The 16,344-nt window shown below is 57.0% G+C and overlaps 2 protein-coding genes across 6 annotated transcripts in view; one reads left to right on the top strand and one right to left on the bottom strand.

Annotated features, from left to right (window-relative positions):
• DRC1 (dynein regulatory complex subunit 1) overlaps positions 1-3,830 on the top strand; it is a 38,229-nt gene extending 34,399 nt beyond the window's left edge. The window contains exons 14-17 of the mRNA XM_029938137.1: positions 625-806; positions 1,774-1,917; positions 2,261-2,363; positions 3,602-3,830. Coding sequence (XP_029793997.1) covers positions 625-806; positions 1,774-1,917; positions 2,261-2,363; positions 3,602-3,658 — 486 coding nt within the window. The 3' untranslated portion in view covers positions 3,659-3,830. The remainder of the gene's footprint in view (positions 1-624; positions 807-1,773; positions 1,918-2,260; positions 2,364-3,601) is intronic.
• A 493-nt stretch (positions 3,831-4,323) lies between these two features.
• OTOF (otoferlin) overlaps positions 4,324-16,344 on the bottom strand; it is a 94,224-nt gene continuing 82,203 nt past the window's right edge. For 4 of the 5 annotated variants that reach the window (XM_029938133.1, XM_029938136.1, XM_029938132.1 and 1 more), the window contains 14 exons: positions 14,494-14,560; positions 13,508-13,644; positions 13,268-13,402; positions 12,582-12,719; positions 12,159-12,286; positions 11,869-12,039; positions 11,133-11,293; positions 10,318-10,460; positions 9,851-9,939; positions 8,125-8,223; positions 7,753-7,994; positions 7,462-7,640; positions 7,257-7,357; positions 5,032-5,212 (listed from right to left, as the gene is read on the bottom strand). In XM_029938133.1, the coding sequence (XP_029793993.1) occupies positions 5,032-5,212; positions 7,257-7,357; positions 7,462-7,640; positions 7,753-7,994; positions 8,125-8,223; positions 9,851-9,939; positions 10,318-10,460; positions 11,133-11,293; positions 11,869-12,039; positions 12,159-12,286; positions 12,582-12,719; positions 13,268-13,402; positions 13,508-13,644; positions 14,494-14,560 (1,971 nt within the window). Of the gene's footprint in view, positions 5,213-7,256; positions 7,358-7,461; positions 7,641-7,752; positions 7,995-8,124; positions 8,224-9,850; positions 9,940-10,317; positions 10,461-11,132; positions 11,294-11,868; positions 12,040-12,158; positions 12,287-12,581; positions 12,720-13,267; positions 13,403-13,507; positions 13,645-14,493; positions 14,561-16,344 lie in introns of all 5 variants that reach the window. The other variant, XM_029938131.1, reaches the window with a different exon arrangement.

Genomic DNA, 16,344 nt, shown 5'->3' with positions numbered 1-16,344 from the left:
ATATATGTATATAAAGAACAAAGAAGTTCTTTATGTATTTAGGCAAAAAGACCTCTAAGGTTTATTGGTATGTGAAAAACGCGATGTGCAGAACCGCGTATGTGGTAGAGTATCATTTATGTCAAAACAGGAGGAAGGCGTGTGCCCTATGGACATAGTATTTCTTTGGAAGGATAGGTAAGAAACTGATGACATCGGTTTGCCAGTGGGAGATGAACTGAATGAATTACAAGACAGGAGGAGGAGGAGGAAGACTTCTTTTAATTTAAAAATTCAACTGTAATATGTATGATGATTCAAAAAAAATATATATATTCATATAGTGTAAGCTTTATGGATTTCAGTAAAAAGGACACCCAAGAATCCTGTTCTAGAAATAGAAGATTTTCACTGTTTGGAAACCCCCATGCCCCTCTCCCGGATCCCATCCCCCCCTTCCCCCCCTTTCCCCTCACCATTTCTTCCTTCCGGAAAATATTTATCTTTGCATCTGTTCTGTAACTTTCTGTAAACTTTTCTCTGTTTTTCTCTGTCTTCATACACTCATGCTTGTTGTGCACCCCAATCCATTGTCGCCCTGGCACCTTTCTCCAGATCAGCCCCTGGAATCTGTCACCCCCATAGGAGCAAACAAGCCTGACATTGGCCCTGGACTCAGGAGAGCAGGCAGACCTCAAGAGACAGAAGGAGGGAAGCCTTGTGGAAGGGGAGCCAGAAGAGAAGGCCCCCCCTTCTCCCACGCTCATCCACCCCAACGAGGTCCTCAAGATCCTGGAAGCCTTTGTCATGGGTCTAAAGAAGCCCAGGTGTGGTGCTGGAGGGCCTGCCCGAGGCCCGGGGAAGCGGGCTGGGCAGAGCCAGAAGGGACCCAGGGACCCAGGAGGGCTCGAGGCCTCAGTGAACGGATGAAAGGAAGGGGTGTAGAAGCGATTTGCATTTTCTCATTCATCATTCATTCCACGGTCATTCACTGGGGTCTGCACTGTGTTAGGGATAACAGCTGGTGATCAGAACCACGGTCACAATCTATAAGGTGTCACATACGGCAGTCAGAGAGGGCTTGGGGAAGAGACACATCAGAACCGGGTTTTCCTAGGTGTATGCAGTGGGGGAAAGGGCATTTCAGGGAGTCACAGTGTGGGGAAAGTCCTGGTGTGTTCAGCAGTCACAACAGAGACGTGTGGCTGGGGTCAGGGTCTTGGGAAGTGGGACCGGTGGGTAGGGGAGGCAGGCCAGATCTTGGAGAGCCTCGCTCGCTGTGGCAAGGTCTTTACTCTTGAGTGGACCGGAGTCAGAAAATGGTCTAAAGCAGTGGGGGAGCTGTGAGTAGGCTGGCATTTTAGAAAGATCCCTTTGGTGGCAGAGAGGGGGGGTGACACTGGATACAAGGAGGGCAGCTGGAAGGTTGGTCGAGGGGGAGGGGATGATATCCTGGATCCAGGCTCTCCTCGAGGGGATGCCGAATTTTGGGAGCCATTTTAGATGCATTCGTGAAAGTAGTGGGATGTAAAGCCCATGAGGTAAACTGGCCGAGAGAAAGTGGGTGGATAGGACCCCAGTGGTGCTTTCACAAAGGCGACAATGGCACCAGAAATCAGGAACGCTGATTATAAGCACATACACTTTCTGAGAATCTGCCATAAACCGAGAGACTTGTACAGCTGAGTGGGAAGGGGACAGGCTTCCAGGAAGAAAGTCCGGGAGGGACAGGCGCTGCGTGGGAGCCTGGGGGATGCCAGGGGAGGTGACGGTGCTGCTGCTCTTAACCCCCAGGGACTCTCCAACACCAGTGAGGCTGGTGAAGTACTTGCGAGATAACTCGAAGGACTCTGCGTATTGGGAGGCCCTGGCCACGGTTATCCCTCCCGCCACGCTGAACCTCTGGGACGCTCTGTACACAGCCTTGGAGAAATACCAGTAAGTGTGTATGTCACAGCCCAGGAGGAGGAGGGAGCCAGGTGGTTGGTGGGGAAGGATCCTGCTTGTGGCGGCCACTTTTGCCACCGCCCTGGCTTGGACAGAAAAGCTACCTTTGGAGGGAAGCCTCCTCTTGGGGGCTCATGTGGTGTTGGGCGGCTGGCCCTGTGCTCCCTGATCTGTTCCTAGCCTGGCGTGTTCAGGGCAGGAAGGTCGCTCTGGTGGGTAGAGCTTCTGGGGCCCTCTGCCAGCTCCAACCAGAACAGAAACACAGAGATCCTGGCCCCTTCTTGGTAGAGGATGGAGAGTTCAACAAACCTCTAACGAATTTTTCTGCCCAAAGCGTCGTCCTGACCCAGAGGGCCAAGCTGCTGATGGAAAACAAGGCCCTGGAACAGCAGAACACGGAGCTCCAGATGCTGCTTCAGCAGTACCTAGATTCCAAGGTGGGCGACGGGGACCCTCTGAGGAGGGTGGGCAGGGGGCCATGGCAGGAAGCGGGACTGCAGCTGACTCTCTTAGGATATAGAGTCCCATCCCTCCCTGGATGCAAGGGAGGTTTGGGATGTGCCATAAAATATAAACCATCACACCTCAAGTTGGCCAGAATTAACAGGCAAGGGAGGGGACACTGCCTGAAGTCTCCTCCGGGACACGTGGGTTGTAATAGTGCCCTTTCGATGCCCATGGTCTTTGGCGCCAGATGCTTGTCGGACATCTCTGGGAAGCAGGGCCCCAGCCCGTGAGAGCTCCATGGCCTAGAGAGCCCTTCCTTGTGAAGTTTCTTCTTTGGTCTCAGCAACCCTTTGGTGAGGTCGATAGGGCACAAATCATTCTCCCATCAAACTAGGAGACTCTGTGATGTGCCCACAGTACAGGGCTCTTCCCACTCTGGTGGGCATGGGATGTGACATGGCAAGAGGAGGCTTCAACTGGGGCAGGTAGTCCTTGGCCCCCACTCTTGCCTACCCCAGTGATATTTGGGGCAACTTCTCCATGGCCCACAAGAGAAGAAACCTCACCGTCTCTGCTCCCAAGGTTAGGATCCATTCGTGATGGATCCTAACAGTTGCTGTCTCGGCTCTACTAGTGTGGGATATTGCACGTGGCACTGCAGCCGTGGGCCGGGAGGATCATGACACACTGGGCTGAGGGTATGTCCTCCATCATCAGCTGTGTGTGTGAGAGGTGACTGAGGCCAGCCACAGGCCTGGGAACTGGGGACATTGTGTCCCCGTTGTAGTCTCAGGCCCCAGGCCACACCTGAACAGAGGATGTGGTGAGCCTTGGCATTGTGATGGCTGATTGGCCTGTTATAGTCATTAGAGGGCTGTCCATGTTGTCATTGATGCTGCCGCCTATAAGAGGATAGGGGAAGAGGAGGGAAGGGCAGGGCTAGACTAGGGCTGGAATGTGCGGTGGTGGGGGGAGGGGAATAGAGGGAAGACGTAAGAGCGTGGCTCGGAGTAGAAGGTTCAGAACGGTTCCAGAGGCTAGCTAGCTGGAGCAGAACCAAACCAGAAGGAAGGCCGACCGTGGGCTTTCCCGGGAAGCACTTGGGGGGGCCAATGCTTGCCGAGGTTTGGAGCCCTCAGGAGAGCCGATATACACACCTGACCCCCAGAGGTCATGAAGTGGGAGGGCCCTGGGGAAGCTGTAATGACCTTTACTCTCTCTTTTCCAGATCAACTCTGAATTGCATGTCCCACCAACTCAGGTGTTACGGGTGCCCACAAAATAGAGCCGGGCCTCTACAGGTGCATGCCAGTGCCGGGGCTGGCATGGTCCCCCCAGGAGCCACCGGGGACGACTCTGGGTTTGCTAGAGCTGCTGTGATAGGGCCTGTCGAAATAAGGCCACAGGAGGAGTTACTTGCATCCTGTAGTCGTGATTAAAGTCTTTAAAAAGTTGTAGTTGAATCTCTTCAAAGAGGTCAGGTCCAGTGAGGCACTGGCCCATGACCCCACCACTGTGTCACGAGGAAACTCTGTCCCCACCTCAGGTTGTGGTACTAGAACGGAGCCTGGGACCCGGCTGGTGGCATGGGGCCTGGCCGGTGGCATGGGGCCCCCATCTTGAATTTGGAGCAAGTCATGAGTGGAGGCTAGAGCTTTGGGGCCCTTTCAAGGTCTTAAGGCTCTGACTGTCCTTGGGCCTTCAGGAAACCTTTGTGAGTTTTGGGGGTCCCTGGGTCCACCTGGTACAGTGTGAAGCTCCTCCTGTGGGCATTGTGGGCAGGTGGCCCAGTGCCTTAGGCCCTCCTTGAATTTTGGGCCACGAGGTCACCTGCCCAAAGGGGAGAAGCCAAGGGGCTCTGCTGGTACTGAGTTTGCCAACCTCAGAGTGCTCACAGACCTCGTGCCCCCATATGGGTCCCCCAACTTGGCCAACTGGAGACTTGTCAGCTCAGTGTTTAATTCTTTTATTATTAAGAGAAAAATCACCACTCAAGGCAGGAACAACAGCCAAGAGAAACCCAGCTCTCACTGCAAGTACCACCTCCCCAGCCTGTCTGAAATGAGGGCCTGGCAAGGCAGGGTGGGTGGGCACAGGGGAGGGGTGGGGCGCAGGGGTTCACACCCCCTGCTCCTCTTCTCCGCGGCAGCCAAGCAGAGGAAGCTCTGGAAAGCGATAGAGACCCACAGGCCGCTCAGGGCCTGGGCTTGTGCTCCCACCAGGGTGGCTCCCTGGGGCAGGAAGAGGATCCACTCTGGGAGGGAGCAGCCACCCCCGCACCATTAGCGCTGGCCCAGGACAGGATCCTCCGTCAATTCCATTAAAGCTTTACTCCACCACTGGAGAGCCTGGGGGGCACCTGGGGTGGCTTCCCCGTTGCCAGGGCCTGAAGAAGGGTGGTGCTGCAGCAAGGAGGGTCAGACCCCACCCCTGCCCACACTTCCCACCCCTGGGGCAGGGGCCGCAGGGGTGGGCGGGGCCCACAGCTGGCTCAGGGGGAGGAGGGGCGGAGGTGTCACCAGCCCAGCAAGCAGGAAGCTGTAAGAGTGGACACTGGGCTTCTTGAGCTCCCCAGGGAGACTGCAAAGTCATGCCAGGGGAGGGGTGAACGCACAGGCCTTGAGGGGTGTGGCAGCAGGGGGCGGGGCGAGGGTTGCTTCACGCCCCCAGCAGCTTCTTGACCATGTAGCCAGGGAGGCTATACAGGAAGAGGGCCAGCATGAGCAGCCCCAGCAGCGCCAGCACGATCTTGATGATGAGCCACTTGTACCGTGTGCAGATGAGGTACTTGATGGACTTGAGGGGGTTGAGGAACCAGACGAAGGCAGTGTCAGGCCGGCTGGGGGAGGGGAAGGCATAGTCAGGCAGTAGGTCTCTCCCAGGGCACCCCAGGCCCTCAGCCTTCTGAGACTCCAAGGAGTCTGAACACAGCCCTGGTCCCCAAAACAGTGAGTGCTGGACCCAGGGTTCCAGCCCTTTCTAAGCACGAGGTTTGCTGCTTACGTTCCTGGTGCATTTTGTAGGACTCTCTGGCCTCTTCCCAAGGCCCACAGGGCGTTCTTGGAGTTGGGCAGCCATCCAGCCTCCACCTGGACAATTGCGACCTTGGCCTCTCACCACCCGAAGAGGCAGCCGCATCGCTGCAGGTCGTTCTGATTACTGGGAACCTCCCCTGTTTAGCAACTGGGAACCTTCTCTATTTAGCAGCTCGCTGGATGCGCTCCAGGCTAGGCCCATGTTGTCTTTCAGTGAAATCAGTGTTTCTCAACCTCTCCCCTTTGTCTGAAGCACGTGGGCTTCTGTGCCCCAGCAGGCCCTGCCGAGGGTTTGAGGAGTCCCGCCAGGGCGCCTGCCACTCTCAGCGACCTGGCCCTGGTCAGGGTGGGATCCCCGCCCTACCTTCAGCAGACTCCCAGCCCAGAGGGTACTTGCTAAGCTTTATGGTCTGTTGTTTGTGTGACGGGCACAGTTTTAGAAGATGTCAAGATATAAAATCAAAGTACTGGATATGCTTTTTAAAACTGTCCCCCCGCCGCTGGAGGACACAGACCATGCCCTTCCTGAGCCAGGTTCAGGGTGCCTGGTTTCCAGTCTTAGCGGTGATGGGCAAGTGGGGTTCCTGTCTGAGCCTGTTTCCTCACTTTTGCAGTGGGTTGAATAGAGGACCCTGCCTCCGGGTTGGTGCAAAGGTAGGGAAAGAAAGTGCATGTGAAACCCTAGGCACAGTGCCAGGCCCTGAACAGCTGATCTGTGGGTGCTGGCTGCAAAGGTGTGGGGATTGGGTGGGGTTCCTCGCCGCCCCGCATGGCAGAAAATGGCTAGTCAGGCCTTGCTGGCTAATCCTAGCCCAAACCCTTGCCCCGTTCCACATGTCAACCGCTTTCTGCCAGTGTCCCTGGGCTAGAGTCTGTCTGTCACGAGGACAGGAGGTGGTGGATTGCTGAGAAGACTGGCTGGGCAATTTGAAAACCCAGGCTGGATCTCAGCTCTGATCTGCTGGGTGACCTGAGGCAAGTTGCTTTGTCTCTCTGGCCTAACACACACGCATGGAAAACAGTGATTTTAGTTCTGAGAGCCCGTGGTACCATTTGCCAGCTCGCAAGTTGCTGCCTGTGTGTGCGTGCACTCATGTGGGTGTGTGTATGCACTCATGTGGGTGTGTGTGTGCACGTGTGTGTTTTGCGTGCCACCAAGCTCATTGTCCCTGGGTCCAGAGGAAGAAGTGGGGAGGACCAGAGCCAGCAGGATGCCGGGCTCAGTCCCCCAGGATCTTCTTGACCAGGTAGCCAGGCACAGCGTAGAGGAAGAGGGGAGGAGGAGGAGCAGCGGCACGAGCGGGAGCAGAGTGAGGGGCAGCCCGCGGTGTGTGTGCCACAAGGAGTCGTGGGCAGACGAGAGGGTTCACGAACCAGAGGAAGCTCGTGTCTGGCCGCTTGGAGCAGCAGGAGGGCAGAGGGGGGCACAGAGAGAGGACACAGAGGATGAGGGCTCAGGGTGCAGCCAGCGGCTTTGTGACGGGGGTGGGGGAGGGTGACCCTGGGCTGAACGGGCACCTCCCCGGCCATCAGGGTCCCCTGGAGCCCCATCACCGCAGCTGCTTGCTTCTTGCAAAAAATGAGGAAGAGCACGTAAGTCTGTGAAATAGGGCCTTCCCTGGGAGAGGAGCCCATCCCCTGCACAGAAGCCCACACTCTGGTTCTGAGCGAGGGGCGGGTTCCAGGGGGAGGCAGAGGAGGGAGGAGGCCCCCGTGCAATGAGGCAACTGCCCAGAAAGGCGCCTGCAGAGTGGAAGCAAGAAGATCAGAAGGTTCTGGCCCCTCCTTCCCGTCCCGGAGGCCCCAGGGACAAGTGTGGTAGGGGGCCAGGCAAGGCAGCGCACTCACTTGGGTTTCTCTAGGGGGTCAGGTTCATTGCGCGCCAGGCCCACAGGATTCTTCTCTGCCTCCTCCGCTGTCAGTAGATGCAATTCTGCCTCCACTTTGCCCTGCAGAGAGGACAGAAGGATCCAGTGCTCAGGCCCGGTGCCAGGGCCCTCAGCACCTGTGCCCCGCCCAGCTCCGCCCTCTGCTGCAAGAGTTCGGTCCCCACCGTGAGCTCGAACTCGTCGTTCTCATTGCGGGCCAGGAGGGGCCACCAGCCTTTGACGCGCTTCTGCTTGAAGATGGAAACCAGGGGTACATCCACCTCCCCCGTGGCCATCTCCATGGTGCACTGCTTGGCTGTCTTGGCGCCCCGGGGAAACCGGTTCAGGTCCAGCTCGATGGCCCCTGTGGCGACCTTGGAGTCAGCTCTGACAGCCTGCGTTGTTAATCCCCACTGGGGTCGGCTCCCTCTGCCCCCGCCGCCCCTACCCCACCCCTCTGTTCCCTGGCCCTGCACCCAGGAAGTCATCCGCGGAGAAGTGGTCCGCATCCCAGATCTGCAGGGTGAGCCGCGCGGGGATCTTGTACTCGGTCTCGTCCCAGGAGAACATGGACTCCTTCTTGGAGATGACAATCTTTTCCTCAGCGGCCAGGTAGTCGAAGGGGAACAAGTAGCGCCAGTTGAAGTTGCCCTCACCGGTGAGGGAGTGGTAGTGGACGTCCGTGTCCTGCTTGTCCTCCTGCTGGCCCTTCAGCCACCTGCCGGGTGCCACCAGCTCCAGACCTGTGGCCGCCCGCAGAAAGCCCCCTCCCTCCTCTCCAGCGGCCTGGGACGGTGGGCTCTCCCAAGCCAGCACCCCCATCCCCAGCCAGGGGCCCTCTCACCCACCCCCGCACAAAAATGTCGCTGGACTTCTCCCCAGTGAAGAAGTCATCGTCCTCCAGGACCACCTCGTCTGTGTTCCACACGATGACCCGGAGCTCGTACCTGGGGCAGGGGAGAGGCTGGCTCGCAGTCGGTGGGGAGAGGGTGGGGAGGGGTGGCCCCAGGGTCTTGGTGTAGTTGGGGTAGGCAACTGAGGGGAGTTTTGGGACTCATGAGCATGGGGCCTGGCCCAAGCTGGGGTGCAGAGAGCCCGCTTTGGGGCAGGGGGCAAGGGGGGGGAGCTGAGGGGCCCCGGGGGGGAGGGAGAGAGGGGCAGCCAGCCAGCATGGCTGTCATGAGAGCCCCAGGGAAAGCCTGGCTGACAGCAGGACAGAGCACACTCCTGACTCAGGCCTGGGAGGGGTAGGGGGCGCCGCTGCAGGGGTGGACAGAGCACGACCTCGGTCTCCAGAGGCCAGAAGACATGATGTGTCTGACAAGTGTCCATGTGAGCCCAGCAGCTGCCAGTGGACACACATGGCATCTTTAGGTCCTTGTCCCAGAAGAAAAGTTTTCCCCTTGTAGTGTAATTGTCATTACAAATAGGCACATTTCAGCCTTTAGGAGTGAGCTGCAGTCGTCCCCTCCACTGTGCTCAGGACCGCAGCTCTCAGTGGAGTTTTAGCCCTGACTGCAAGTCCCTGGTGACGCAGTGGGCTCGGGTGTCCCTTAGTGGCCACCCCTGGGACAGCACACCTGTGACCTCAGACCTGGAGGCGATTCCAGGCAGAACTTGCTGTAAAATTTGCAGGGCCCAGTGCAAAATGGAAAAGTGGGGCCCCTTATTAGAAAAATCATCAAGAATTTAAATATTGCCATCTTGAAATGAGCGTAGGGCCCCTCTGAGCGTGGGGCCCACTCTATTTCCGCACCCGTGCAGTTGGCCCTGGTTCCGGGCACTCAGGATGTGAGACATGGCAGCAACTCCATCCTGCTGCCTTACAGATGGGAAAACCAAGGACCAGGGAGGTAAAATGACCCAGGCAGGGTCAACTAGGAGAGGCAGGTGGCCTGGCTTCTGACCCAGTGCTGTTTCCACTCTATCAGCTCCCACCTCTGGTAGGCACTCACTCTCAAATATCCCCTAGGCAGGGACTTTAAGAAAACCTGGCAGATCTTGGGGCACCTGGGTGGCTCAGTCGGTTAAGCATCCACCTTTGGTTCAGGTCATGATCTCATGGTTCATGAGTTCGAGCCCTGTGTTGGGCTCGGTGGTGACAACTCAGAGCCTGGAGCCTACTTTGGATTCTTCCTGTCTCCCTCTTTCTCTGCCCCTTCCCTGCTCATGCTCTCTCCTTCTCTCTCTCAAAAATAAATAAGCATTAAAAATGTAAAGAAAACCTGGCAGAGCTTAATGACAGCCTGGATTGGGGACAAGGGGAGTGGGCTCTCAGGGGTGACGCTGCAGTAAGGAGGAAAGTCCACTGAGGGCGCTGGCAAGTACTCATCGCCTCATTGCCCACACTGCCCGCACACTGGGGGTGTGGCTCTGCCTTGGCAAAGGGGACCTACCCAGGGCGGGCCTCACAGCTGTCTCCATGGGTCACCCTCTCCCCCCTCAAGGCCACGTGGGGAAACACCACTGACCAAGGTGATGTAGGGGGTCTGGGCCTGGGGCTCCTACAGGAAGGAAGGCTGTCGGGGGAGGGACAAGGGGTGGGAGAAGTAGTGACGGGCCCCAGAGGCTCACTTCTTGGGTTTCCGGGGGGAGATGTCCAGAGGTGTCCCAGGAGCTGGCATGTCCATGGGGAACATGTCCACCCACAGCTCCAGGCGGCCCTATGGAAGAGGGAACGTGGCAGATCTCCCCAAGTACTCCCTCCCTGCCCAGGAAGGCCAGCTCTCCTCTCTCCCAACCTTTGTTCTCTCAGGACCCGGTTCATCAATTTTCATCCTTGGACACCAGAATTCCTACAACCTCACCAATAGCCAGTCACAGCTTCTAAGGGAGACACTGCCGGGCTGCACCTGAGGGGACGGGACTCACACTCAAAGACACAGGCCACTGGAGTTCCTGTGAGGGGCCATGCTAGGGAAGTGCTGCCAGGCTTTTGGGAAGGCAGCGAATGGTAGGAGGATCCATTTTTATGGGCCCAGGCAGGGACTCCCTGATCCCAGATACCACAGAACCTCAGACCTAGGCCTGGCGAGCATCACCTGCTCGATGCCTGGCTTGTCGGGGTTGAGCAGGGGCCGCGTCTCCACGTGTTCGGGCACCAGGCGGCAGCCTACTCGGGGGATGTCCTCCCAGTGCCTCAGGGCAGACAGTGCCACGTGCTCTTCCGTGGGCTTCCTCTGACCTGTGGGTGCCGGTTGGTCAGCGGCACATAGGGCCTCACACAGCAAGAGACCCATGCTGTGCTGGACTCAGAAGCACAGAGAGGCCCCTGAGCCATCACTCATCCATACTGTCTACTGTTGGGGAAACTGAGGCACGGGGGAGTGTGGCTTGCCCAAGTTCTCAGCTGCCCCAGAGGGCCCATCGAGACCTGTGCTCTTGGGTTTCCTCTGCCTGGGAAATCTGACCAGAGCACCCTGCTGGGCTGTGAGGGCAGGGAGGGCACTGTCTCAGCGCGCTGCAGGCGGTCAGCAGGAGTTCTGCAGCGCCCGCCTCCTGTTCTCTGGCAGTGCCACATGGGCAAAGGAGTGGGGAGAGCCCGGGGCTCGGAGTCAGCTAGAGCCTGGGCCCACACCCTCCCTCTGCCCCCCAAGGGCCGTGTGACTTTGGGCAAGTCACTGCAGGATGGGGAGAGCCTCCCTACCCCACAGGAATTCTGAGAGGAAGAGAGAAGGCAACAAGTGCACAGGGGCGGTGTGGAAGGGCAGAGGCCGGGCAGGCAGGAGTGGGACGCTAGGTTGATGGGCAGAGGGTCTAAGGAGACCCCAGTCTAGGCCTCGAGGTCCCGCCCCAGGGAAGTATGGCTCCCTCTTGGCCCCTGACACCTCCAGGGTCGTGTGCAGCGCCCTGTTACCATTCTCGTCCTCGATCTCGGAGGGCCCGGTGAAGACACGGTTGGACACCTTCACTCTCCCGGGGGGCCCAAAGTGGGGGCCGTCCACCTTGCCCTCCTTGCAAAGGCGGGTCAGAATCTGGCTTGGCTTCATAGGGTCCCGCCAGATATTGTAGCCATGTCTGTGGGAGGGGGCACACAGGTTTCGTGGGGCTCAGCGTGGGGCTGGGGCCCATCCCCCAGTGGCAACTGGTTCTAGCCAGTTCTCTTAAGTTGCCTGCTGGAGCCTGATCCCTCTGACCCCAGGCTCCAGCCTCACATGCTCAGTGCCCTGGGGATGGGCTCTCAGCCTCCCTCAACACAGCCCAATCCATTCCCCAACTGGGCCCTCTCCTCTGAACTTCAGAGCCTCCCATGAGGACACTGATAACCAGAGAGGTTAGGGATGGGACGAGGGTCACACAGCCCGTCAGCGGCAAAGGCTGGCTGGATCCCCAGCAGCCTCGGCCCAGCAGTGCCGCCTATCTTCCCAGCCTGCGGTTCTCTCCTCGCCCCGCCTCCTCTGTCCCGGAAGCCCCAGCTCTCTCCTCGTGTTAGAATCAGTGGGCTGCTCAGAACCTGTACGGAGGGATGCCTGGCCTGGGACAGAAACTCTAATATATCCGCCTTCCCAGATCTCGATCTCTGAATCTTGGGTTTGGAGCCAAGATGCAGCAGGTGCATTCGCCTCGCCCTGCCCCGCCCCACCCCCACGCACACGGAGTAGGTCTGGGCGATGCCGCAGGTGGCGCGGTGTCTGCTGTAGAAGCGGTTCTCCAGGTCGATCTTGGTTTCCCCAATGAGGTCGTCGGTGCCTACCAGATCCCAGTCATACACGGCCACCGTCAGCATGGACTCCATGGGGAAGGAGGCCTCGATGTCAAAGGACCTGGCGGGGTGGGGGTCGGAACGACTGAGGCTCAGGGTGGGGCGGGCAGGCGGGTGTCCGAGTGGGAAAGCCGGGTCGGGTCAGAGGGGCGGGGCATGTGGGACACGAGGAGGCCTTACTTCCCAAAGACCGGGTTGAGCTGCTTGGAGATGTAGTTCTCCTTGTCTCGGATGTCAGTTTTGCCTAGCCGGATGGCAATGTAGGGGTCGGCTTTGCCATTGATGTCTGCGGGGTGCAGGTCCGTGGCCTGGGACGGAGGAGGGGCGCTCCTGAGCAGGCCTCACTTTCCAGTGCCCTCACCCCCTCCCTGATGGCCCCATGGTAGCAAAGGGTGAGGGGGGAGGACTGGACCAGAAAAAGGAGACCTGGAGCAAGTCGTTGCCCATCTCAGGTCTTGGCTTCCTGCTCTAGAGAAGGTGGGAACTAGGCCAGGTGACCTCTCTGGTGCCTCCCAGTTGGGGCTGTCATTTTACAGCTGCTCAGCGCCTCCGGGACAGGAGGACGGGGAGACAGGTGGGGAGGGGATGCGAGGGGAGTCTTACCCTGACCACATAGACTCGGACCAGCACATTGATGGGGTCGTTGCTGGGGATGCCCTGGAACATCCCGTAGGTGGGGTCGTAACCGGCTTCCCGAGACACCTCCTCTGGGAGTGGCACTTTGTATACGCAGAGGGAGCCCTGGGGCAAGAGAGGGGCTCAGGCCAGGTGGCATTCAAAACAGTCCACAGTGCAGATGGATGGCACCCTGCTGCTCAGAGTGGATGGATCTGAGGAGGTCCAGCGATTCGGGAGGGAGTGGCCAGGGCAGTGTTGGGGGTGGGGCCCCCAGGGCAGATGCTCTTTTTTTTTTTTTTTAACTTTTTTTACATTTATTTATTTTTGAGAGACAGAGTGTGAGCAGGAGAAGGGGAAGAGAGAGAAGGAGACACAGAATCCGAAGCAGCCTCCAGGCTCTGAGTTAGCTGTCAGCACAGAGCCCAACGTGGGGCTCGAACCCATGAACCATGAGATCATGACCTGAGCCCATGTTGGACGCTCAACCAACTGAGCCACCCAGGTGCCTCCAGATGCTCTTTTTTAAAGCAGCATAGAAGTATTTTCATACTTTACCAGCCAGTGTAGCTGACAGTTCCACTGTGACTGCCAGCCCTGGGCTTGGGGTGGGGAGAGGAGCTGGTGGGAGTGGGGTGGGGGGCTCAGGGTGGGGCGCACACTCCTTGCCTGACCTTGAACCGGCCCACGATGCGCTCCTCCTCGGTGGAGCCGTCTTCGTCATCCCCCGTCTTGCCCCGCAGCAGGTTGAAAGTGTGCAGCCAGTCCTCAAAGTTGTCAAACTCAGACTCCAGCTCCTTGGGGTACACCTGAGCCAGGCCGGGCCATCAGGGGGGACAAGGCATGCCCACTGCCCACCCCCCACCCCTGTCTTGTCCTACCTGCCCCAGGCAGGACCCCTCAGCCACCCTCACCTTAAGCTCATCAATCTTAGGTTTCTTCTTCTCAGGGGCCTCGGGTCCCTGGCCAGTGCCAGGGCTCTGGGTTCTCTTTTTCTTCTCCTCCTTTGCTGCCTTAGCCTTCTCCTTGCCCTTCATCGGCCCCTTTAGGCCTGGCAAGAACCAGAAAAGGAGACCCTGGTCAGTTGGGGGCAGAAGCGGTGAAGCAGGAAGTACTGGGTTAGAGACCCAGATCCGCTGCTAATGGACTTTGCTAATTTACTCTTAGGGCTCGGTGTACTCATCTGGAAATTGCAGGCAGTACTCCCTGGCATGCCTGCCTCACACGGGCGGAGACAGGGCATCGATAAGGCCACGCTGGGACTGTGAACAAAGATTTCTTCCACACCTTCCGGCCCAGCAGAGCAGCGAAGGGGCATGGGTCCTGAGCTGGGAGGCCTGAGCCATACAGCACTGAGCTGTTTCACTTTCCTCTCTGGCCTTAGTCTACTTTTCTGTCATATCAGGAGGGCTATTCTACATCAGCATTTCCCAAACTGCATCCAGTGGGACACTAGCTATGGGTATTCTTGGAATGTTTTAGAAGAAAGTGCATGTTGTGGTCAATAAGCTGGGGAAATATTTTATATTATGTCTTCCTTTTAGAGACTTACAATAACATTTGTATATTAAAGGCACTGAGAAGTCCTGTGCCAAAAGACCAAAGAATCCTCTTTTCCCTTGGGAACATCCATGAAAAGCGTTCAATAGAAAAGGTCTGGAAAATGCTGATGTTCTGAGGTCCCTTCCAGCTCTGTGGTTCTGGGGCTGTAAATGTCTATCACCATGGTCGCTGAACTGGTTGCTCTAGACAAGAGCCCACACCTGCCCCCTGGTGCCCAGGGGTGGCTGTGTCAGTTGCCCTTGGTTGTTAGAGCTGCGCAGGCCCCTGGGAGGGGAAGGAGAAGCAGCCGGCCCTCCAGGAGCAGGAGGGAGGGAGAGACCCAGGGTCCTAGGCTCACCCTCAGTGTTCTCCACCTCCTCCTTCTCCTCCAAGTCAATGCCTGAGGCCTCTTGCTGTCGAAGTTGCTGCCAAAAGATGAAGTGAAAAGGAGGGAAGGTGGGCTTCCTCAGGAGGGGTCTTTTGACCTCATACTGGGGTCTCAGACCAGCCTTTTTTTTTTTAATGTGTTTTTTATTTATTTTTGAGAGTCAGAGAGAGCATGAGCAGGGGAAGGTCAGAGAGAGAGAGAGAGGGAGACACAGAATCTGAAGCAGGCTCCAGGCTCTGAGCTAGCTGCCAGCACAGAGCCCGACACGGGGCTTGAACCCACAAACCGTGAGATCATGACCTGAATTGAAGTTGGACGCCCAACCGACTGAGCCACCCAGGCGCCTCTCAGACCAGTCTCAAATGCTTAGAAACAGAAACTTTTTGGGGTGCTTGGGTGGTTCAGTTAGTTGGGCCTCTGACTTTTGGTTTCTTCTCAGGTCATGATCTCGCGGTTTGTGAGTTCGAGCCCCACATCGGGCTCTGCACTGATGGCACAGAGCCTGCTTGGGATTTCTCTCTCCCTCTCTCTCTGCCCCTTCCCGGCCTGTTGGCTCTCTTTCTCTCTCTCTCTTTCTCAAAAAAAAAAAAATTAAAAACAAACTTTTTTCTACTGGGGTTCAAAACCATCATACACTCTGTGTAAGTGGTTAAAAAACTTTAGGTTATTGTGCACAATTTGACCCACTGTGGTCAGGAGTTCATGATTCTTTAATTATGCATCATTTAAAAATAAAATGCCCTTTAATATTGATTCTTAGGGGTATTATTATTTTTTTTAATGTAGAAACGTATAACTGAATACGAAAAAATGTGCTTTCTGTTCTTCCACCCAGTCCATCTCACCTGCTGGGAACTAAATCGCGGGGGGTTTCAACCAAGGCGCCACCTGGTGGCAGACTATGCAAATTACAGGATTAGACACTAGGAGTCAACAGGCAGCCCCTTGGAGCTCTAGCCTGGCCGGCTTGAACCCCGGAGATGATGGTGGGAGAAGATACTACTACGTGACTCCCAATTATCTGCCTTCCTGAGTTTTAGAAGTTTTTCTGGGCACACAGGCATGCAGGTAAAGATGACCTAAGTGTGGCTACAGGGACTAAATTTAAGCGAACCTAAGTGGAAGTGATAGGTGTAACCTCTAGGTTGGGCCCTTAACAGGAAAGGAGTATGCTTCTTCCTCTTCTCTTTGCCCTTTCCTGTGCACTGGTATTAGGATGTGAGGGTGAGCCACCTCCAACCACACAGGTGCCACTAACAAGTGACTGGGTCTTTATGCCTGTCACCTCCACGTCACCATACCAGCCTGCCTCCACTCTCTGAGACATTATGTGAGACAGAAAGAAGCTTCTGCCTTGTTCACACCAGTCTAACTTGCTTCAGCAGCTCAGCTATGCTGAACTAATGTGCACCGGAAACCGCACAGCCTGGGTCGTAGGAAGGGCCTGGGGAGAGAGGATGGCTGGATCAGCTCAGGTCCTACTGAGGAAGCACAATCACAGGCACGGTCCCTCCTGGTCTGTCGGTAAGTCAGGGAGTGCTCCGAGCTAGGGAGGCTGAGTGGAGAGAGATAAATGAGGGAGAGGAGAAATGCGCCTTTTGGAACTTGCAATCAGTCTCAGCAGAGAGAAGCTGCCTGTGCATAGTAGAGGAAGGATACTCCACAGCCACGGAGACTGAGACGTGTAGGACGCAGCAGTGTGAGGAGGTACAAGTACTACTAAGAAATTATTGCTCCCTTTGACCTCTCTGAGCACGTTTCTCCCCTTCCTCAAAGGTCACCTTCCCTGGAAAGCCTTCTCTGACTCGCCCAGGCACTGAT

Source organism: Suricata suricatta, chromosome 4 (genome assembly GCF_006229205.1).
Source record: "Suricata suricatta isolate VVHF042 chromosome 4, meerkat_22Aug2017_6uvM2_HiC, whole genome shotgun sequence".
Taxonomy (NCBI): domain Eukaryota; kingdom Metazoa; phylum Chordata; class Mammalia; order Carnivora; family Herpestidae; genus Suricata; species Suricata suricatta.
Note: the sequence above shows the minus strand (reverse complement) of the source record. Positions and strands in the feature narration are given on the sequence as shown.